General features: G+C 38.7%; 1 protein-coding gene and 1 long non-coding RNA gene across 2 annotated transcripts in view; both read right to left on the bottom strand.

Moving 5' to 3' along the window:
• Nucleotides 1-1153: 1153 nt before the first annotated feature.
• On the bottom strand, nt 1154-15338 carry fscn2b (fascin actin-bundling protein 2b, retinal). The gene is made up of 5 exons (XM_077200474.1): nt 12977-15338; nt 6184-6340; nt 5850-5971; nt 5590-5757; nt 1154-2029 (listed from the first exon to the last, which is right to left on the bottom strand). Exons 1-5 carry the CDS (start codon nt 13794-13796, stop codon nt 1824-1826), a joined length of 1473 nt encoding a protein of 490 aa, XP_077056589.1. The 5' UTR covers nt 13797-15338; the 3' UTR covers nt 1154-1823.
• A 78-nt stretch (nt 15339-15416) lies between these two features.
• LOC143709801 (uncharacterized) overlaps nt 15417-25161 on the bottom strand; it is a 37187-nt gene continuing 27442 nt past the window's right edge. The window contains exons 5-7 of the long non-coding RNA XR_013194401.1: nt 21524-21665; nt 16812-16935; nt 15417-16090 (exon numbers count right to left, since the gene is read on the bottom strand). This is a non-coding gene — a long non-coding RNA (uncharacterized LOC143709801). The remainder of the gene's footprint in view (nt 16091-16811; nt 16936-21523; nt 21666-25161) is intronic.

Here is a 25161-nt window from a genome sequence, read left to right as displayed (position 1 = left end):
GGCAGTTTCATTGTTTTTTGTGTGTGCATGATCACTGCTCACATTACTGAATGGAATTTATGATTAGGATGAATCTATGTGGGCTTACAGTTTTTATCTGTGTACAGATACTCAGAGAAACAGAACAGTGCACTGCTTTAAACTTTATAACTGCTATGCTTTACAAGCTATGGAGGACATAGGGTCTTTTTACTGCTCAGAATTGAACACACTTTCTAACCACAAGAAACATGATTTTATATTATTACTTCATTGCCACTCTACACAATTAATGGTGTTTTGTGTCTGCATATAACCCTTATGCTAAAAAAACATTTTATTTGTCATTATATCATAACAAATAGGGTCTCCTTTAACCAATTGCTTATAAGCACAGCTAATAGGGAATGTTCTCCAAACTTTCTGAATGTTGCCAAACGTGCTGGCTAAAACGTTCTGGAATGGTTCTCTCAAAATTATGAGCAAATATTGTTCGAGTAATGTTAAGAGAACATTGGTTCAGAGTCTGAGATCTCTGATCTTTAATAATGTTCCCAAGTTCTAAACATGTTAGCACAAAAACGTTATAGATTGCTCTTATTTTACTACAAATTTGTACGTTTGTCTAATGTTTTTTAAAATGTTATTACTTGTTTCAGAACATTTAAAGTAGCCTATATATGTTCCCATAATGTTTAGAAAATTATCAATTGGAATATTCCCTTAACATTCACATGCCCACCATAGCCTTAACTTTTTCATATTTTAATCCAAAATGTTATTTCTCTGTAAAGCTCATGTTCTGAAACATTACTGTAGGCTACCTCCAGTTGAGAATTATTGGGTTTAAATTTTTCATCTTATTGGCTGCAGCTTCCAGCAGTGAATTTTTAAAACAAGGCTCTTAACAATACTGTGTTCTCTCTGTCGGTATCAATACTGTGGAGAGGCACAGCAGCAGCAAAACACTGTTTGCCGGCATGAGACTCAATTCTGATGCCTCGGCAGACAATTACGTAAATTCACAGCAGAAACAATGCATTTGTTTTACTGAACCCAAGTTACTGTAAATGTTGCCTAAATGAGATTCATTCCTTCAGAATTAAGAGACAGGATTTTAATTTGTAAAACCTTTCCAGATGGTCTTAACCAAGAAAAAGCAAATAAATCACAATAGGGAATAAATGAATTTAATCCTGGTACATTTCTTTTTGGTGAGATGAAGTAATTACTGTGTATTCTGTTCTATCCATGGTTGCTTGGCTTTCCTGTCAGTTGCCATGCAAGCTTAAAGAAACAACAAGAAGAGTTAATTTGCCAAGCCTATTTCTATGACTTGTATGTCCATATAATACAAACACAGCAGTCTGTAAGCCCAGAGAATAAAATAAGCTTCACTGGAGCTGAGAGACATTGACATGGTAACAAATAATAGCATGAAAGACAAGAAGATAAAGGGTTTAAAAAATAGTAATAAAGAAAAACAGCAATTATGAATTTCCACGTGTCAATTTGTCAACGAGCAGATATGTTAGAAGTGATCTGCCAAAATAATAGCATGCTATGCAAGACTTATTCTTGATTATTACCTCACACAGTTTTCATAACAGTGCAATAGTGAGCTGATAATGATAAAGGTTTTTGTCATGTTTGTATTATTCTAAAGGCTCATTTTGTATAGCTATAAATCAGAAACGGTAATGAATACATGCGTAATACTGAATACTGACTTTAAATTAAATGCTGATTGATGGGAAACAGATGTCCGAACATTAAACTGTACCAATTTATTTTCTCACATCTGTAAATCCAAGAATGACAGTTCCTTAAATGTCCACATGGTGTCAGTATTCCCAGAGGGAAGAGCTGTCTGCATTCTCTCCGTCTCCTTTCAGATTGCCTCCTTGGTCTCCTCGCAGGTATTTGCCGTTTTTGTTCCTCATAGCTATCCGTCCATGCTCTAAGAACTCAAAGCAGAAATCTTCAGGTGTGTCTCCATCAGAGCACACCAAACCACTGTTGGACACATACCAGAATTTTCCACCAGCACCTAGGAAAACAATACTGGTCAGCTTCGTTTAATAAATGACTTCAACTCTGGTTAATTCTGTGTTCATAAGCACGTGACAAAAAATGCAAAAGTGATACAAATTATATTTAAATTTTATTTACATAATAACTGTCACTTTCCATTTTGAGACGTGAAAATGCACAAATGCATCTGAACTTCGTGAGCTGTATTTCATGAATGCTTTGGAATAAAGAGCTAAGGTTAAAAATACACTCGGCAGATTATTGCAGAAATAAATGTATGGAAAAAGACAGAAGTTTCAGTTTAATGCAAAGCAAATGTATTGAACAAATTTTTTTTGATTTGATACAAAATATATATTTTACAAAATAACTTGGATTCTAATTGCAAGAAAATCAAACCAAGTTGAGTTCCATATTTGAAGTTGATGTGAGATTTTTTTGTCCTATGAGATTTTGTCACTACTCTCTCATCTACATTCCATTGATTGAATGATTTTAATGTTTTCTCCTGTCAAATTAAAGGCACAATATGTAAGATTTTTGCATTAAAATATCCAAAAACAACTAGAACAGTTTTATATATTTTGTACACTTTTGTACTTACATTATCCAAAATGATCCATTATCCAGTTTCCAACAATTGTTTAAATTCAGAGAAATTCACAATTTTAACCAGTGTAACATCCCTCCTCATTGCGTCGCCTGTCAATGGCGTCATGTCCGCTTTATCCTCGGTTCCGCTTTTACTGCCGTAGAAACCATCACAACACAGTCTCAACAGTTTTTCTCAACACACTTTTTCAGTCTCATGAAAGAAATGGGGAAGTAGTAGTTTTAGCATCTAGCACGACAATCTGCTGTTGTTTCGCACAGTTATCATAAACCCTATTCGCACTGGATTAGTATTATCTGGGGACCTCGTGTGAATTAGAAATGACCCACCCACATCTGAATTTCGTGTGGCGCATTCACACGGGATAAGCGGAGCGTGTGATTTTACTTAAATTTACAGACTTATCTCCCGGATATGATGTCAATAGGCTATTGCTTGGAAATGTCTTGTTGTTATAGGTCTATCTGTATGATCATAAACAGAACAATGTTCCTTACCGGATGCTGCTATAGATGTCATCCATCTCCATCTAATAATTCTTTTTGTTTTCTCTCTTCTGATGATTTTCAGCCTTATCTTTCTGCCAATTGTATAGTTGTGGTGTAGGTATACCGATATGACCCAGCATATCAAATTACTATCAAAACACTCCAACGCAACCTCCATTCTTCGCAAAAGATGGATAAAAAGGCGCATAGGAAACAAAAACCTTAGAAAAGTTATATACGACCCCGCCAAATCACAGAGATGCCGATTCGCACGGGACTAAAATTATCACAGGACCTCTGTGTTAGGTGAAATATGGTAGGTCATTTGCATTGGAATTTTTATTTTACAAATTACAGACATGGCCGAATCGCACGGGATTAAAATCACAGATAACCTCCGCAATTGTTACAAATGACTAGAGGTCACCAGGTATTACTATCCCGTGCGAATAGGGCTATAGACCACAATTATTCGTTATTGTTTTCAGCAGGTTCTGTCACCTGATAAAGTGAATCAAATGACCCAAGAAGAGTTTTGGACAAGAGGAGAAATAAAGCGAGGATCAATATCGGTCTGGCATTTCCAAGATGGAGAGAGCTCAGGTTTAACACTGTTTAACAAGTCTGGTGAAGAGTGTAATTAAACATTATGTTTTAAATGTTAAAGCCCTATTCTGACGGGACTAGTTTAACATGGAGAGGTGGGGTAAAGTAATAATTACCAGAGCTTCTCTGTGATTTTAGTCCCGTCCGAATGTGCGATCTCAGTAATCATTACGGACAATGTCAGTAAGTGCCTATTACCAAAACAATCCAATCTAAAATTAATTAATACATCGTTTGACCGGACATAACCGTTTTATATATATAAATAAAATATAGGTGATATGTGTTTGCGCACGTGATATCAGGAAGCAACGTAATTCGCACATGACGACAGGAGGTTGACGGCGATGTGCAAATCGAGTTAGCCGTTCCACTTCTGCTAGTTTTACTGAGATATCTTATCCCGTATGAATTTGCCATTAATATTACAGACGTCCTGAGGTAAAATTACATTACGCCATCTACCCTTGTAAAGTTCAAATGTACTTTTAGTAGGATTGTTTTAAACACGTAAAGCTGCAGTGCGTTACCCCATCATTTAATTCGACAAATCATGTGATCAAACGTAACGATTCTAAAACTTTATTTCATTACCTCATCCATGAACATGATAGTGATTCCCATCAGATTGATTTCCATCAGCAGTGAAGGTGAAGACGACAACTCCCATCATTCCACGCTCCCTCACAGCTTCATCAAGCTACGCCTTTGTTATTGTTTTGAATATGCGACCTCTAGCGGTGAAAATTGCATACTGTGCCTTTAATACTTTTCTGTCACAATGTCACTTCTATCACAAAACAGTGGCCAAGTATGGAACCTTAAGTCTCAGACCTTATGAGACATGAGACTGCCCACTAGGGGGAGGAGCCTGTTAAAATGTATTAGCGGAGATGTATTTTATAGGCCAAAACCCAGCAATCAGTTTGCATTCTTGAACTTCCGCTTACATCGTCCTGAAGTCAGTGGGTTCTTTGAACAGGTGTTTGGTTAAATGTTTGAAATCAGTAATATTTTTTTTTTTAAAGCTTTAACCACCTGAAAGGAGGTTGCTAACAAGTGGCTAAATGGGACTACAGATGTTGTTGGGGCACTAAACGTCATCAAGTCGAACAGGTAAACTCATCTACTCACTACTCCACCTTCACAGCCTTGCTGTGTTTATAGTCGTGAATCGTGCTCTTGCGAAACTATTATAACTCGAACTTTCAGGGAAAATGTTGAAGTCATGTGATGATGTGACCATGGTGTAGTTTGGTTATAAACACAAACCTGCCGATTGTGTTTAAGCTTAAAAATACATTAAAGTTATGTTCATTTGTGAAGATTATCACGAGGAACAAAACATATAACAATAATAAGCTTTTGTTCTCAGAACCTTATTTTCTGCTATAATCCAAAAGCCAATGGAAAAATCCTATTTTGTCGAGAGAACCAGTGTGATTCTACTTTCAGGTTCGCCTACAAACATATATCATCCCTGCAGCACTATATGGTAACGCAATGTCCCGCCACCACACTGACAGTTAACAGGTTAGATGTTGAATGGTGCATTCCTCTTTTTTGTCTTAGATTTGGTATGTTTCACAATATTGTATTCTAGTTTTATGGTTATAAGAAAATACTGTATGCCTTTTTAAAGGTAAATAAGTTCCCTTGAAAAATCAATTCCAGCTGGTTAATTAAAATGCTTTGACATTTCTGACACTGATTATAATTAACAGAAATCATTGCCAGAAACTCTTTTTGCTCTTAAATAGATGTCCAGGGAATAAAAGCTGTTATTTGCTTTCCAGAAAGCTGCTTTTGGATTTATTACAGGAAATGCAGAATAAAAACAATTAAAAATGTGGCTGAAGTAAAACTCACCTTTAATCTGGTATGCACCATCATTGAACTGCAGTGTAAATATGTCATACACTGAACGATTGGCGTCCAGTGTATTAGAGTTCTTGTGGTGGCATACATAACCATTCTCTCCCCTCAGGATCAGAATAGGCCTATTGATCAGCTTCAGAATCAACTGCTCATCCTCACCTGGAGGAAAAATCAGGGTGGCATACGTTTTTCATATAACTTTTTATTTGAATAATATTTTTTTTTGTGGGTAGCATCATGTATGAACTCACCCACAGAGTCACTGACTGCAGAAAGCTGGCCGTTTTTCTTAGTGCATACGTATTTTCCATTGCTGGCTCGCAGTGCCACCCGTCGACCGAGCCACACTATGTCAAACATGGTGTTGGCACCGCTGCACACAGTGGGGGATTGTGCGTATTAGTGTTCATAATGTATAATGTCATAATGTTTAATACCATGTTGTACACCGACAGAAAACAGGAGAAAATTAGATGGCTTTACTGTTACTGTGTTTTGGATGCATTTACCAATAGTTACATAATATAATTTTTTGCTATTTTTAGAATTAATAGCAGAAAGTCTGAAAGTAAAGCTAAATCTTACGCTTCAGTAGCTGTTGACTGGATGCCTCCATGAGCGACAAGCGTCCAGTAATTCCCTTCATTAGTTCTGAATTTGCACTTTTTTGTGTCTTTATCAATTTCCATTTGAAACGTCTCCATGTCTGTCTCATCGTCCTGATTGGCTGAGACACTCACTCCTGTTGAAGCACATAAGACAAACACAATTCATTTAATATGGGAGAACAGCACATTTTTGCTTATTCAGAAAATGTTTAGAATAAAGTTTGAAATTTTGCCTCAAACATATTAGCAGTCTTACTTATTTGACATGTTAGAAGTCAATACGTGTCTCAATTAAATTATTTAGATCCAATTTAACTAGATGATCATTAAGGTTGTAAAACTGTAACAATATCTGAAAAAGCTCCATAACGTCAATTTATATTTTTTTTACATGCACATACATTACTGTTCAAAAGTTTGAGGTTTGATAGGATTTAAAAAAAAAATTTTGAAAGCAGTATGTTCAACAAGGCTGCATTTGGATAAAAATACAGAAAAAATATTGTCAAATATTATTACAATTTAAAATAACTGTTTTTAATTTTAATATATCTATGTAATTAAATTGCAAAGCTGAATTTTCAGCATAATTTCTCCAGTCACATGATCATATGTCACATAATCCTTCAGAAATCATTCTAATATGCTGACTTGGTGCTCAAGAAACATTTCTTATTATGATGAAATGATGTCAATGTTGAAAACAGTTGTGCTGTTTAATATTTTGTGGAAATCAAGAAAAAAAATTCAGAATTCTTTGATGAATAGAAAGTTCAACAAAACAGCATTAGATTATAAAGCCCATCCTTTACAGTAACATTATAGCCTATGACTATATTTAAACAAAAAAAATTGTGTTGGTGTTTTTTTTTTGTTTTTTTTTTTTTGCTGTGTTTAAATATGGTCATATATTAAAAAATAATAAACTTTAAGCTTACTTAAAACTGCTGAATTTTCCCTAAATAGAAGTATTCAAACAAAAAGTCACACCGACTGACATTGACTATTAGAACATTATACTACATGCTTTTCTAAGTACGTTTCAAATGTATCAGCTTAACCGAGATAGCATGTGTTTGTCCTGAACTTTCCCCCAGTTTGGAATCCTGAAGTGAGACAAAGCACCAGCATGATTAACTTCACTGCCACGCACGACAGGCATCAACCTGATTCTGAGTCCTGTTCTAGCGCAATGTCTACAACGGACCATGTTTATTTAAGACTCACATCTATAGTTAATGGAGCCCAAACATGTCACTCCGCTGTCTATAAACATCCTTTATATCAATACAAGATTACTGTTGTTTTGAAATGAGGAGGTTTACTCAATTAGTCACAATGACAGATCCATTCCAAATCACTGTATTATTTGTAACATTAACATTTACACAACAAGACCACTGGCTGAGGTCTGAAACATTTTTCATATCCAAGCCATTAATCATAATTAAGCTATTGGGTTGTGTAACACATGCGGACTCTGTGTGTTTCTATAAAAAACCTTGTGCATTTTGCTCTATGTACCTAAAGTAAATTCATGCATGTATTTTGTTATTGGCAAACAACAAACATCTTATTTCTAACTATGCATCTGAATTATCATTCAGTGCAGTAGGGCAAAATCACTTGTGATTATATCGTTCTCCTTGCACCGATAAAACCTTGGCATAGAAACCACGACCTTGGCAGGGTCAGAGGCTTCGCTGCACCCTGCTGGGTTTCATGCCAATTAGTCTTGGGATTGTTTCATGGCATTCATTAGACTAAAATGTAACGCATACTGTAGCTTTGTTCAAGAAACCTCTTGAAAACAGAACACAGGACCATACAGTACAAGTAATAAGGTACATGGGAGTACTTGTTTATTTGTAAGTGGCAAAAGTATGGTCAGACATTCAAAATTTGTTGCAAATGAAGGTTAATAAGTCTGAGTTTTCAAATGCTATTTCTAGCACCGAAATGAGGAAAATCTATCTATCCATCCATCCACCCACACACTAGTTAAATTTGGTTTAAATAAGTATTTTCTGCTCCAACGCTGCATTTATTTGATCACAATACAGTAAAAACTGTAATTTTGTGAAATATTATTACAATTTGAAAGAACTGTTTTCTATTTGAATATATTTTAAAATGAAATGTATTGCTGTTGTGCAAAGCTGAATGTTCAGCCTCATTACTACAGTCTTCAGTGTCACATGATCCTTCAGAAATCATTCTAATATGCTTATGAAACTGTTTAAAATTTTTTTTTTAAACTACACCAAGGAAAACTGAAAAATACATTTAAATTAATTAAATGTGAATAGAACTAATTTAAAATGACACTAAACAATTAAAAATATAGAAATTAAGTATAAATAAATAAAACCTTTGAGATTTTTCAAATATGGTATTTCTCAACCTACTGTATGAGGTCTTCAAAGGCTTTTGATGATAATAACAAACATCATTTCAGTCAAGTGTGTCCAAACTTTTGTCTAGTGCAACTAAATGATTGAATGACAAGATCTCAAACAAAACAGACGAATGCGCCAAACGGATTGTAGTGGCTAAGGCTCAAAGTGGATATATCCGAAAATATCCCTTGATCATTTTCTTAATCCTTTTACAGGCCAGATCCTGCACCTTACCCCCTTCTCCCTCCACCCTGTCATCCTTCCTGCCCCTCCCCTTCTCATGCTGCAACCTCTCCTAATTCTCAGCATGCAAAGAAACACAAAGCTGTACCGTAGGGCCCAGTAAGCAGCTTTTTTGAGTAGCGTATGTACAATCCTCCAGCTCCGAGGAAAACCAGTCAGGAGGCTGAAGTAATACCATTGTTTCGACGGGACTCTGCAGGGCGCCTTAGACACGCTGGGAAAGAAACCAGGCCTATCAGCAGAATCTCTGGCCATCGATCACTCCACCCCAGAATGCTTTTTTTTTCTTCTTTTTTTTGCAGTATGAGGCTATCCATGTGTGCTAGTGTTTCTCTCTCCGCCTGTCACTTTTTCTCACACAGCATGGACTATTTTTTACAAATCATAATGGCTTATCAATAGACACTATCTGGTCGTACTTGGGAATTGGGAATTCTATAATGCAATTCCTAATGGCTTTAAGCGATAGAACATGTGGTATGCATGATTAAGACAATAATGAGAACACACAGTGTTAGCACATTGTTTTGGTTGGAACCAAGCACAACTACCAGCCAAAGTCGTCAAAACAAAGTCTAGTTTCTAATCAAGACAAAATCAGGGATAACGAAAAAGAAACAGCTTCAGATGTTTCTTTTTCTTAGATCAAACCTCACTTTGCTGCAGCGGTTTTCATTTCTGCGGCCCGTTACACTTTATTTTCCAATTTCACGTCTGACTCTGCTTTAGTTTTGCACCAAAGATAGAAGAAGAGAGGCCAGCTGGGGCAGGACACTCTATCTCCTCTGTTGATCATTCCTCATCCACGGCATTGTGATTACTGAGCTCAATCCCTAACTCCTGCGAATGACCTCACTCCCATCACAGAATGCTCCCTCTCAATTTACCAACCCATTTCTGTGGAATGTAACAGTACCCAGAGACAGCGAGAGGACCTTCTCAAAACTGGGGCAAGTAGATCGCTGCATGCGTACCAGGTCAAATACCTATCAGAGAACACAAAAGATGCATGGGAGAACACTACAAAAGGTGCATGTTTTATCTAATGGTGTTCAAAAATCTGTGGCTACATTGACAATCTGGACATTTTTTTAAAGAAATATAAATATAATAAAGCTCTAGTGCTGCTGTCACTAAAGCAGAAAGTGGACAAGCTAAAAAGGAACATCCTGAAACTCATTTTAATATTTTTATTAAACTTTTAGTCATGTTGATATCAAATTTGTCATGACATTTTTGTTTTATTAAATTATAAAAATACAAAAAAAGAGAAGCATTTTCACTAGCGGTCCCAGACTTTTGGACCCTTACACAAGTGTAAATGTCTACTTAGAAATATTTGGCCCACATTAAAGCTGTGATCTCCAAATGTACCAAGACAGTCGCTCTGAGATTAATTTTTAATGGTAAAGTGATGCCACAATCCACTGTCTTTCATTTTGTTAGCTTCTTTCTTTCTCAATATCTCTTTGTGCTCATCTTCTTTTCACCTTCCGGCCCGGATTAGAATGCTCCAGGGAACACTGTGGAGGTGATGAAGAACATGGTAACAGATCCACCCGCCTGAGTGCATGCCATCTTTCCGACTCAAGAATGAAAGCCACACAACAAGCATGGAGCTACTGCATAAAAGTACACCACAACCAAACTAAAGTGATGAACATCATATCTTGGCTAATAATAGTGATATTTCTGGAAAAACTACTGTGCAGTGTCACTACTCATTATTGATTAAAAGATCATCTGTGAGTTTGTGTTGTGTCCCAGGGCGAGAGGCCTGGGGCTTAATGAACGTCAGACCTGCAGAGCTGATTGGCAGTCCTGTCTGAAGTCATCTCTGGTTCCCTTCATCATGTAGAGACTCTCTAAAAGAAATGAACTGCTTCATCCATTAGCAGAATCACTTTACCTAATTGCTTTTTGCACAGAATGAATGTGCAATAGATGGGGAGAGATGCTTCTTGTTCATTAAGAACAAATGTTCCATCTGGCCTGTGTCATTTTCCTTGTCTTTTTTCACCCATAATGAAATGGATTCTTTTTGCCAATATGTTGATACTTCATGTTTCTTAATGTTGAATCGACACTGAGCCATTTGAAGCAAGGGAAAAACACTGTAGGACTCAATAAGAGTTCTAATGTGTGACTCAAACATCTCACCTCTTAATTTTGATTACTATCCACAGATTTTAGCAATGACTTCAATGCTAAAATTTCAGACCTCACAATTTAGGATATGTATAATAGCTGCCTTGCAACCTATTCAGCTACTAAAAGTAAATCATTTTCTTTAAGCTCTCAATTGGCTCCTGGTGCACATGCTTTGCTACCACAAACTTTTCAGATGGCATTAAATAGCTCTGTCCCATGGGTAAACTAAACTGACAATACAACATCATGTCCTCCCTAGGGAACTGCCGCTAAAGTCTTTGATTTGTGATCTTTTTACAATGACAAAAAAGCAATACCGTTCACCTGTCCACACCCAATGCATTATGTGTCTATTCATTGTGATTTTGTGCCTGGTCTTTCTTCCTCCTGCCTGTCTTGTTCTCCTTTCTGCTGTATACTTTCACACTCCATTTTCCCTTTCCTCACATTGGTTTTTTCCCCCTGTCGGGCAGAACCCAACTGCTCCTGAAGGACTCTCTGATTTGTGTGTCCCCATTGTAGACCAGCACATTGCATGGTCCACAGATAAAGAAATGCGGCGGAAGGCTTGTGTTTCTGAAAGCAGACTCCACCATCATTGAAATGCCCCTGTCCACTCAATTATTTATCACACCTCGCCACTAGTGTGTGTATGTGTGCATGTGCTTTTATCAGAGCATCTTCGTCCTATTTTCTTATATAAAAGCACTGGCTAAAAGTATATCACTCTGTGAAAAAATATGCATATGTATGTGTGCATCTGTGAGAATGAGAAAGAGAAAGAGTGTAAGACCAAAAGAGAGAGAGAGAGATGGATGAGTGTACTTGAGGGGACAGGATCTGTTACTGACCCAGCTTACTATGGTACATATTCAAAGCCATTCAGTTTCTCCAGTAATTTATCTATTGCAGGTGGCTCAAAATGCTTACCAAGAGCTCTGCACTGGAGATAATGGATAGTGTTCCACCATGCAAGATTTACATTATAGAACTTAGTTGCTCAGTCAAGACAGGAAACTACAATTGTGCACCGTGTTTGTTAGGAGAGCACATGGCCAGAGAATAAAAATCGGCTATGTCTGGCAGATTAATATTGGCCAACTCAGCTGAAAAGACAGCTGCCATATATTATTTCTGTGAGGTCACGCTCATGGGTGTGACTCAGTGTTCACCTGCTCTCCAGGCTAGTTTCCATAGATTTTCTATGTGTGCATAGTTTGCCATCCAGCTGCAATTTTGCATGCAATTTATTTTCATGCATTGGTATGCTTGCATATAAAACACTAATGGGGAGCAAGACTGATAGCACAACAGTGCAAGTTATGCTCAGAATGCTAAAATCAAATTGTTTAGCATATTATTTAATCTGAAAATTAAAACTTTCACTGAATCTACAATTGACATTTACATGCCTACACTCTATACTCTAGCTTTCTATATATGGTCACCCAAAATGTATTACTTAATAGTTGTGATGACGAGACACATCTGTTACACAAGTCGCCAAAGGAGTGCTAAGGGAGGGGGACAAACCTTATATTAATAGTTCCCTTGAATCTCCTTAAAGGAATAATTCACCCAAAAAATCTGCCATCATTTTATTACTCTCAAGCCATTGCAAACCTGTATGAATAAAATATGATATTTTGAATATTCTGTTTGTGTCTATACCACGAAAGCCATTAGGGTCCAAAACAACATTAGACACTGAGTTTCATTTTACAGGCAAAAACACTGAGACAAAATATTACTGTTCCAGTGTATAAAAAAGTCATACATATTTGGAAACAACAAGGGTAAGTATATGATGCCAGAATATTAATTTTAAGGTGAACTGTTATTTAATGTACTTTCACAATGTTTTAAAGATTGTATTCACTCAATTCTACAGCAGAAAAATGAGGCTGGCCACTGATGATATCATGTGGTCTTCCTGTGTAGGGAAATGTCAAAAGAAATTCAACCAGCACCACTTACCCTGTCGGATGGAGACAAATCTGTTGTTGGCGGCCTGAAACACCACTTGCGGATGGCTTTCCTCAAGATCAAACAACTCGTCTTTGCCAGGTTTGGAGCAACGTCCAGAGCGCAGAGTTCCAGTGGGCCCCATGGGGGTCAAGTACTTCCCCTCACAGTCCTTGAAGGCCAATTTGCCTGATTTCAGTTCCAAGGTGTAGCCTGTTCCACGGCCATTTTCAGAGGACAGTTTCCCGTCGTTGCCCAGGAAGCGGCTGTCACTGGTCTTTAGACAATATTTGCCCTCCATGTACACAAGAGTTAGAAGAGCATCCACACCCCAGGGGATGTTGCTGTCCACAGCAATCTCTCCCTCTGGAGACGCTAGGTGGGCATAGCGTTTGCGGGCCACACTGAGCAGATTTGCCTGTGGGTGCAGGGCCAGGTGCATGGCCCATAGTTCTGCCTCACCAATGGTCTGAGCAAAGCAGGACAGGTAGTCCTCCGAACCTCCAAAGAAGCGCAGATATGGCTCGGACTGCAGGGCCCAGCGGCCGTCTGACTGTGCCACAATCAGAAAGCGGCAGTCGTTCTCTTTGGTCTCAGCCTCACAGCTCACCTTGCCATCTTTGTCGGAAGCCAGGTAGCGACCCAGGTGACTGCGCAAGTAAACCACCTGACCATCCTGCTCATCATGCTCTAGAGTCCAGATCTGCTTCTTCTTGAGACTTGGAGCTGAAGCATTCATCTTGAAGCCGAAGGCCTCCGCTGTTAAATAGCGATTCTCATGATTAATAAGCCCGAATTGTAGCTTGAGGGCTTTACTGCCATTGGAGGGCATCCTGGCTTACAACCCCGATGGAAGCTAGAGAGTGTTGAAAGTCCAGAGAAGAAGCTGATCAGCCTGTAGACTAGACAAAGTTAGCTCTCCTATGTGTCCTGATTAATTTGCTTCTTATTGGGGGAGGGTAAAGTGAAGTCCACTTCACTATTGACTCCTTGGTGTAGCCTACTCTCTTCAGATACAGGCCTTAACTTTCTTTATTAGGCCTAAGTTCCTCTTCTAGTTTTGTCCCTGGTCTTGGCCTTTCCAATCGGTAAAAACAACGTCTTGCTCCCCGGAGAGCTTGCAGAGGCTCTGGAGATTTTTTCCCTGTGTTTCCTAATCAGATCAGATTATAATCAGGAGGACTCAACACCTCAATCCAGAGAGCTGCTGACGTCACCCTGATCCCAACGGTTCCTTTTCCTCTGCACCTCTTTCACCCGCTTTCTTTCTCATTCCCTTTCCTTCTCAATTCACCTGCATCTCTTGTCCTCTTCATTGGCTGCCTTTGAGATTGTGGGACTACGGATCTCTTAAAGAAATGCTGCTCAAGGCCGAGTCACGGTTTTAATTCTTCTCGATGCCTTAGTCGTCTCAGTCCTTCAGTCTGACATCTGATTGGTTTGTCTCCTCCTTGTCCTCTTCTAAGTATTTTTACTTCAGTCACATCCTTAAGACATGTGCATCCATTAAAAAGACACATCATTCTCCTCCGAGACCTCAAGAAATAGAAGCATGTTAGTGTGCAAGGTGCCCACTAAGATGCCAGGCCAGCTTGTCAACAAACGGCACATGAAGTACAGTGCAGCTTTTCGGGTGTACTTCGACACCTTTTCCAGCTCCCTTTCACCTGTTGTCCTATCCTCTTATGTTTCTTTTTATACGTCCTTTCTCCTCTTTTGCTATATTGGACTTATTCTTACACTAGATACCCTTTATGGAGGCCCGGTAATCCACCCGTTCTATAGTGCTCCTGTCTTTGTCCTCCTCCCCAGTCTCTAACTCTTTGCTGATGGCGCTTTGACACAAAGCTGGGTAACCAGAGCCCTCCCCCAGCACCAGTGGTAGTGGCCTGAGAGGGGGATCGGCTTTCCAGTGCACACTCAGGATACAGTTACATGACTTCTCTGATTCCGAGCTCGGTTGGTCATCTTTATTACAGCAATGTGCATATGGGTGTAGGTGGAGGTAACAAACAGATGCTTATTCAAAGATGCCTCACATGTAGCCAGCCATTGAATACCAATTCACTGTGACTGAAAACATCTCTCCAGGTCTTTTCCAGTCACATAAGTTGTTTGCTTAGCATTTCACTAGCTGTGTTGCCTCATGTTTGCGTAATACTACACACATTGTCGATCCATTTCAAATCCCAAGCATGTTTGTTCGAAAAACAGTCTCCACCACAGGCCCCTAATCTGCCTTTCAATGATCCAACTCTTTTATTAGACCAATCTAATCCAGAGCAGCCGCAAACCCCTCCTCCTCTCCTTGGGCGTGTTTTGGACACAGAACTGTCCATCTGTCGGTGACTGACCGCATATGGGACGAGTAAGCCTGAAACACACACACACATATACACACTCATCTAAGCATAGGAACAATAAGACGTTCATTAACCGTTATTGGCTTTGGCAAATCTATCCTTTGTTTACATTTGTTCAAGATCCTCTAAGCAGAGATGTTAACCTTAGACATGCACTATGACCCTTACATTATTATTTACACTTTTATATTGTCGCCAGAAGATTTTATAAAAAAGCAATGTACATTAAATTGCATATGACATGTTTGAGATGTTACAGTGAGTAGCTAAAGATTTAACTACAAAATCCAGTACAGCACAACTGATGTTCTCTCAGTTGAGTACTTGTAAACCATTTTATGACACCTTGGAGAAATCTCAAAACAAAGACTGGGACAAAAATAATGTCCAATTAGGTTCAGAAAAAAAGCTGGATTAACCCACACAAACTAAGTGTTTCTATATTGTCAAAAATCAGTAATGGTGGGAAGCATATTTGACCTTGTCGCCATAATCAAATCTCTCTTCGGCTTTCTTCAATGGGCAGAGAGCTTGTCAATTGCAAGTAATCCCTTCAACAGCCTGATTGACAGTTTGGAGCTTTGCTCTTTCAAAGAGAAAAGCTATCATGACCTGTGAGCCAGGTTAATTCAACTGACTACAAATACAGTAGCATAGAAACTCCCATTTAATCACCGACATATCTTTCTCCACACATTTGAATTAATGTTTGAATTATGGTTGAAAATATAGGAGGTCTCCAGATATATAAACTTGGTAATTTCTGTGGATGAAAAATACAAACTAATTGTTAACAATACGGCTAATATGGAAAGCCCATGTTTCACATTACCTACCCATGGAAAACTTTCTGAATGAAAAGAACGTACTGGAATGTGCCACCAGAGGGAGGCAGAGTAGCAGAAATTTACCAGAGACGGTGGAAAATATCACAAGAAAAGTTTACCTCTGTACTATAATCTGAAATATTTGACATCAATCATTGTGGAAAAGTCTGGTTTTATTTTCTACAAGGTCCATGGTGTCCATGAGGAAGCCTAAAATCTTTCAAGAATTAACCACAATCAGAGACATAAAATGCAACCTAGTTTGCATTTTGGGAAGTCATACTGCAATAGAGAACCATCGTCTAAACAACGTGAACAGGAAGTACATAACATATTAAAGATAAATTATATTTACACATTACCTGTCTGTTTTCTACTAACGTAAAGTCATTGTTTGGGGTCCCTCAGTATCATTTAAACATTTAATTACAAGAGGTGTCTGATATTAGTATTATTTCAGCCCCCAGTGCTATACCCTAACCACAACAACACTATTACCACCTCTTTTATTTTTGTTGGTATTCAGCTCACAAGTATTCCCGTGATCCATTACCTAAGTCGGGCATGACTCTACGCAACACAGTACTGTGCGTGTCCATGCATGAGTGTGTGCATGACTGTGCCTATGTGTGTGTAGTGTGTCTGGTGCGGTGGTACCTCTTGATAGGCAAGCAGATGTTTTTGGGAGGCCAGCGCTGCCAGGTTGAGTCTGAAATGGTTCTTTAGAGACCATTACCCAGCTCCTCTGATGGCAGTCAAATAGCTATCATTACTACACAGCCTGGGGAGGGAGCACGATTGTCAAAGGGAGCGAGGGGGAGAGAGAGAGAGAGAGAGAGAGAGAGAGAGAGAGAGAGAGAGAGAGAGAGAGAGAGAGAGAGAGAGAGAGAGAGAGGAGGGGGTGAAATGAGAGAAAAAAGGCTTGAGTTTAAAAATGAACATTTCAGAGTTAACAGCCCCCCAGCTTTTTCTACCCTATTAACTGCAATGCTGCTATTCCCCTGCTCTGTCGGGAGCAACCCTGCCATCCCCAGTACCACCGATATATGTAACATCCTTCTTTCTTGCTCTCCCTCTTCCTCTGTCTCTCAGTCTACCCGGCCTCTTCATCATCCCTTTCATTTTTATCCCATCTCCCACACTCTTCTTAACCTGTGATCTTTTCTTCCTCTTTTTCTCTCCTTCATCTCACCCTTTCCTGCACAATTTTTCCCCACCCTGATCTCCTCAACTCTGAATTCTATGTCCTTTGGTTTTTCAACCTTGTTATATCCTGTCATCAGAACAACATCATGTTTCAGTTAAGATATGGCTGGGATGTGTCCATCCCCTTCTTCTATTCTTCTAGGACTCAGTTGAAATTAGGTATTTTAGCATGACTTGTAGGCCTTTTTCCCCCCTTGAATTAATTATTTCTTCTTGTATTATTGCAATTTTTTGATAAAAAAAGTCTGTGTAATGAACAAATGTAAATTTAATGTAATCTTTCTAAACTATAGTAGCATAGAGTTTACTATTCAAGAGCTAATATTCATTTTTATTACATCACCACTTGTATTCATTTTCTCCATTGCATTAAGCTTTGCTTTTATTATTCTCTTTTATAATTCTGATAGATAAATGTGTTAGATAAAATGTGTGCTAAATAAATAAATGTAAATTGAACGTTTTCTTCTTTTAGCACAAGTCATCTGAACAAAGATGGAGGAACCCAGACCTGATCAGAAGAGTGTTGATGGCTGAAGAAGCCACCCGAGGTTTAATGTACAGCTGTGGTAGCCATGCGGCTGGATGTGACCTCCTCGTCCACCATGGGAGCAGCTAAATTGTATGTCTGCTGCATAATTCATAAGGGGTAAACGGGGAAGAGCACCTTCCATCAAAAGCAGTCCTCGATCGGCCCTCTAGGTGTCACTATTGCTTTGCACGTCTCACCAGCGTCCCTTCTTAAGAAAATAAGAGATTAATGTTGGGTTTGTCCGACGTGGTGCCTCTGTGACTGTGAGCATGATGGGATTATACTCACTTGACTATTTTTAATCTTTGTTTTATAGCCCCCCTCCGCAAACGGGACCTTCCAGTCAAAGAAAGGTGCAAAACAGGAGCCAAGCTTTTTAAAGCTGTATTAACAGCAATTAAAGGTGCTCTAAGTTTTACATAAAAAGACATAAAAACACACTTTTTAAAATGATGTACAGCCACATGAAAAGACTTTAGTCATGTCAGTCTTCCAGAAGAAAAAAGCTGTTTTATTCTCCATGTAGTGGTGGGCTGGTTCCTCATGGGCGCTGCCATATTTTGTCAAATAATTGACCACGTTACTACTAATACTATAATAATGTGATTATTTTATATAGTACTTTCATCCATTGCTCAAGGCACTTCACTAATCACAAGCTCAAACAAAATAAGCCAATTTACGACACACACAACAAAACAACGAAGCGGCAGCATTTAGTGGCAAACTTCACGCTTCCAGGCCAATAGGTGTCGGTGTAAATTCCTAAAGCACTGGAACTACTGAAGCAATTAAGTTAATTCTTGATTGCAATTCACTAAATGTAAACAAAAACTTACTGAGTCCACCTTTCAAAATCGTCAGTGTAAGCTATATTATACATTTTTAGCCGCTTTTAGAATCAACGGTCATTTTCCCACGACTCTGTTGAATTTATAGTCAGAATGCAGGGGAGGACCGGCGCTAAATATAACCCTCAACAATTTGGTCTATTGCCTTATTATTACAACCACCTAGAATAGACATATGCTTCCTCCTCAATAGTGAGGTATTTTTAGATCTCACATCCGTCTATTCAATCAGACAGTTTATTTAAGAACATTTCATTTTGTGTGTGGGCTAATTGACACATTGGTATCAACAGGACCCATGTATAAATTTCATCCTAATGTGATCAAGCTAATGGTTTATGGCCTAATGGATGCAGATTATAAAAAGAAGATGGATGTTTTATATACAATTTGCACCTAAACTTCGGGCCATTTATTTTGCTGACAAGAAAATGCTTCCCAAAAAGGGACTTGGATGAGGATTGCTTCATGAGGCAGTCACAGCAAAAAAAAACGTGTGGCAGGAATGAGTTAACAACGGAGATGAATAAAGACCTGTATGAAACTGCCAGCCAATCCGTATGAAGATTAACACTTAGGACCCAAATGATTGGCTAGAGTGGATTCAATGCATGTTCGTTGATAAGTACAAGATTCCAGGCCCACGTGGGCCGCTTTACCGTTGCGGAGCTGCCATTGGCTGAGAAGACTTCTGGAAGCCCCTCCGCCGCCCCGTGATTGGCTTCACACTTCTCTCCCTCTCTTGTTCGCAGTCTGCGGAAATACCCCTGCGCGAGTTGGAAGTCAGCGCGAGCGTCTTCGGCTCGTCGCTTCGCATCTATCAGAGAGCGCGTGAAACTAACACGGTTCTGACATTTGGTGCCGCACCTCTTAACAACCTTAATATGATTTCCTTTAAAAACATGATTATTAGATCTGATATTTAACTCTATCCTTTCCGCTTTTTTCCTGTCTGGAAACACCATACGTGTAGCCCGGGGTTTTATATTTCATTCAGCTTGTGCTACAAGGAATTACTGGATTCAGATTCTCTCTCAGAGTTTATCTCACGCATTCCGTTCATTCTCGGCCAGTAACAGGTTATATTTTGTTGGCAACATATACATTAGATGGGACATTATAGAATGCATCAAATAAACGATGCGCCTGCAAATATGTTGGGCGTATAAAGCAGCTTGATCCGATCAGAAGCAGAAAAGTGCATATGTGTTTGGGGGTATTTACACATGGTTACTTCATGCATTTTTACTGATTGGACAGCCAGTGTTAATGCCCTCGCATTTGAGACAGCAAACTGATCAATCAGCCAAGTGTAAATGCATCTAGTTCAGGCCAAAGTGTGTCTATAGTATACCTGGAGAAACCTATCTGTTAATTTTCCCATGCATCTCAGTGGCACTTGCTCAGCTGGTGCATGGCACTCTGAAAGCATGCACTTCTCATGGTAAAATGTCATGAAAATTGTGATGACAGATTTTTTTTTTTGAGCCAAATACCTGAACTTGACATGTGTGACAGGATTCGTTGATTCAACCAGATGGAACTGGATAAATATTCTGATATGTTCCAATCCAATCTGACTTCTGACCTGCAATGCTGCCTGAATCATAATCATACACAGTTCGTTCCACTGAGCCTGGTTTCTCAGAAGTTTTTGTTTTCTCCATTCTGTCACCTGATGGGAGCTTTAGTTCCTTGCTGCTGTCGCCTTTGGCTTTTGGCTTGCTTAGTTAGGGACACTTAATATTCAACAATAATATTGATCTGCCTACATTGACACCATTATATAAGAACTGAGCTGGACGATGACATCACGGTTTTCTCCAGAGCGGCTATATATATAAATGAACTAAATTAATAACCTTTTTACAACAAAAATTAACCCTCACTGAACTTACTCAATCTGGACTACGACACTATTTTCTTCTAGATCTGCTGTACAGCATAAACAAACTTTGTTGCATTATTTCACAGTTATCACTGTAAAGCTGCTTTGAAACAATCTGTATTGTAAAAAGCTCTATATAAGGCATATGCCTTTAAGTGCAATACTCCCACTGTTTAGTGCAATATCCTACAACTCAGGTGATACTTATATGTAGATTTATTTATTTATAATATTCAAAACACTGTAAATATGTTCATAATCTGTAAATCTGAAAATGTCGACTATTCTGACTAAACCCAACTGTGATACTTTTATTCTCATATATTTATATTTTTTATTCTTATAATTTGTAGTATTATGTTTCTTGTTGTATTTGTATATGTCCACTGGAAGCCTCAGTACCAAAAATAATTCCTTGTGTGTGCAAGCACACCTGGCAATAAAGCTCTTTCTGACTCTATTCTGATAAAAGGTGACTTGACTGGACACTGTCCAAAAGCAAAAGACAAGGAAAATGTAATTTCTACTATAAAAAAATCAAAATATCTACTATTACAATATACCATTTGTATGTTTCATCAGCATTTTTCTAATTGGATGTTTTTCAATTGGAGAATCACATAACCACCCATATAGTTTTAAGGTGGTCTTTCACTGACGTATCAGGACAACTTTACACTAAAAATGCAATGTGGTCACAAGCGTTTTCAGCCACCTCCGAATGTGGTTAATGTGGACGACTTGTTTACAACTTATTTACTATTGTCTCATCTGAACAGATGTAAACAGGGTTTTAGTCAATCATGTCTTTTCGCTTCCATGCCTGTCCATTATAGTGTTCACTCAAGCACCCACCCCCACAAACACACACACAAAACAGTATTATACTTACTTATGGTGCCGGTGGGATGCATGGCCTAAGGTCCACATGGCGATGTTTGCTGTGATGGTTGCCGTGGTGACTGTTCTTTTCGTACCAATGTCCAATAGGTACCAGGCTTTACACCATGTCTGTCCAGTGGAAATGGACCTTGCTGCAGATGCAGAAGACTTGATTATATCTCCGTCACATTCAACTGCATTCATTTGAATCTACACCCCTTCTCTTTCTCAGTTTCACCACTGTCCTTAGCAAGCATTCATGCAATATGGGATGGTTTTATGATACATCATAGTCAAATGTTACATTCTTGTTAGATCACATGCACAATCCTGTGACATGCACAGCATAACTGATGAGAATGCATCCACATTGGTGTAATTTACATCTAAACACATCCATTAAGAGATACACATGACTATAAGATGCTTGGTCTGCCTCATTCCGAATCAGACTAGTGCACAAACACACAGTCTTTGCCCATGCATTATCCATATCCTGGCTCACACACTCACACACTCCCAGATGCTGCCCTGCTGTGATGCCTGAAGCTAAGCAAGCCAGCAAGATTAATAACGACCCCTGCCTCCCGAAAGGCAGGGCAAAAAATACACTGTTTGCAGAGGGTCGAGAAGGAGAGGGAGAGAGAACGAGAGAGAGAGACTCTTTTTGTTGGCAGGTTAGTGCCATTCACTACCTCTAACACTCACAGACCCTCCCCCTGGGGCCACCGACATGGATTAATGTGTTTAGTACAATTATTTCATTTATTACTGTCTGGGGCTTTTTTCAGATAAGAACATTTTTCAGGTTGCTAACCATTATTACCTCTAGGACTTGCCAAGCGCTGGGGCTCGCGGTCAGAAGCTCCGCTCTTTTGTTAATGCTTCTGCTAGCATCTGTTTCACAGCTTCGCTACGAGATTGAGAGGAAGAGAGCTCCATCTTTCTCCTCCCGTACATTTTTTTCCCTCTCTTGCATTTACATTATGCCAAATCTGTACAATTTCTGTGTTTGTTAAATGTAGCACGTAATTCTTAGGACATTCCATTTTGTCTGACAAATCCTTTCTGCTATTCTCTATGTTGGATTCTTTTCTTTGCCTGTTTTAGTGTAGTGTAGATTATGATTATGTGGAGCAGCTGTATTACTGCAGGATCCACAGCAGGTAGTCCTATAGTGCTCACCGACCGGCTGCCACTCTGAATGATGATACCTGCTTCAGAGGGTGGCACAGTGCTTAATCTATCACCCTATCTGTCTGCGCTAGTTCTCCTCCTCCCATGCCTGTTTGTGTGTGTTTTTCTCCTCAAACCATTCCAGTATTTGGCCCTTGCTCCACTGCTAGTATAAGCTCCCTTAATATTCTTTTATATTTATCGAAGAGAAAAGTTCACCATCAAAATCGGAGAGTGTAATCAACCATCAGCTTCAATGTGCCCGACTGATGAGCTGTCGATGAGAAGGTCTCCGGCCCTCTACCATTCCCCCTTCCCACAATAGTTTTTCAAAACACTAGAGTAATGTTACATGCATTTACCTTTAAAAAAGAAAATTTTGGGGATGGGGAGTGCACAGGGTTCAAATAATGATAATATGAAAAAATTTATTTGGCACGTAAAAAATATTGCGGTAAACCTTTTATATATATATATATATATATATATATATATATATATATATATATATATATATATATATATATATATATATTATTTTTTTTAAACATTTTTTCTAAAATTTTCAAAACCCACCTTGTAGACCCCTGGTGAGCCCCAATTAGAAAACAACTGTTTTAAACCAAATTTGCCATAATAATATAAAATAATACAATTTGGCAAAAATTGTGTTAAACATTTTATATAATCTGTTTAACACAATACTTTATAAATAATTATATATATATTTTTCCTCTTCTTGAACTTTCCATTATCCACCTTGCAGACCCCTTGGTGCACCCCAGTTAGAAAACCACTGTTTTAAACCACAAAGAACACTCTTAAAGCACAGAACACTGGGACGTTTCTACAGACACATCTGATTTCTCACAATGCACTTTCTTAACATGCTAAGGAGGGAAAAAAATGAGAGTTGTGTGAAAACAGGACATACTTTGAATGGTGATGGAACAGGCAGCTGGTAATTACGGGTGCAATGCTCCTCCCACTGGGTTGATGACATCCCCAACATCATACTCAACCTGCCATGGCGTTGTTACCATGGCACCTGCGTGGATGGCGCCCTTTTTTTGGGTCCTGAGGGGTAAGAGGGCATATCCAGTCGGGGGGTCATCTCATCAATGTGTGTGGGGTCGTTTTAGGGGTAGAGGCGAGCGTTTGAGAAGATATGTGAGTGCTTATGTGTTTGAGTGATGATGGGATGATACTTTGTCCTGTAGCCCTGTTCTCTGGACCGTGGCCGTCTTTCTCTGGCGTTGATTGAACAGGGGGTCACTGATAATGAAAGACACACACTGCCGCCATCTATCTCCCTGTGTTGTTTTGAAGAACCCCCAAACGATTTGTCATGATCACCCCTCCCCCATTCCCTCTCTTTCTATCTCTCCATCTCTTGTCCTCCCCATCCTTTTCATTAATCACTCAGAAAAAGCCCCATCATATAACATTAGCTGCTTAGGTGTTATTCAGGGCCTGTAGAAACAGTTCCACTACTGTGCCAGGGGTATCATGGTCATTGGCATATTCTAGCATAATCCGAACGCTATAATTAGAGTTTTTGTTTTCATGCTCAGACAATAAAAACTGTTTACCCAGATGGCAGGAAGTCATGGCTTTTGCTCTGAATGAGGAAAACGGATTGCAGAACATGAAAAACAGGTATTTCCCAACAATGGAAACAATGACATGACACTCTTTCACCATCCTCCCTGCATGATTAATATTCTTTTGCAACACACATTGCAAGAGCTGACTTGCTCAGAATGTAGCAGGACTTCAAATTCTGTACTGTTGATAATGCAATTCAAGGAATATTCTGGGTTCAGTACAAGTTAAACTCAATCAACTGCGCTTGTGGCATAATGTTGATTACAACAAAAATTTATTTCCTTGTCTTTAAGAAAAAAAAAAGAAGAAGCTAAAATCGGGGTTAGAGTGAGGCCCTTACAATTGGGACCATACATAAAAATAAATAATTAAAAATTTTACATTTATAAGACGTTTTTATCCAAAGCAACTTACATTGAATTTCAAGGTACACATTTTACATTCTTATCAGTTCTTGCTTTCCCTGGGAATCAAACCAGTGACCTTGGTTGCAAGCGCCAAAGCTCTACTGTTTGAGCTACAGGAAAGCTCTGAAATTTAACGTTGTTTCAAAACTATATCCACAAGATCTAAACAATATGTGTTAACAGTTTAGAATGATAAAATTGCTTACTAACCTTTTTTGTGTAAAGTTATATCCAATTGTACAATTTGTAATTCCGTAAACCCCAAAACAACTGTTAAAATGATTATTTAAACAGTTTACAGTTCAAATAATACTTAAGTATTTTATAAAATTACCATATTTTAATATTTTACCCGTTTACTGGTCCCATTTACTTCCATTGTAAGTGCCTCAAACCTATTTTTTGTGGTAATGAACATTATGCTACATACCCTTTCGATTGAACTTAACTTGTGAAC

The sequence above is a fragment of the Siphateles boraxobius genome, unplaced genomic scaffold (assembly GCF_051911475.1).
Source record: "Siphateles boraxobius isolate OS27281-9 unplaced genomic scaffold, OSU_SipBor_1 46, whole genome shotgun sequence".
Classification (NCBI taxonomy): Eukaryota; Metazoa; Chordata; class Actinopteri; order Cypriniformes; family Leuciscidae; genus Siphateles; species Siphateles boraxobius.
Note: the sequence above shows the minus strand (reverse complement) of the source record. Positions and strands in the feature narration are given on the sequence as shown.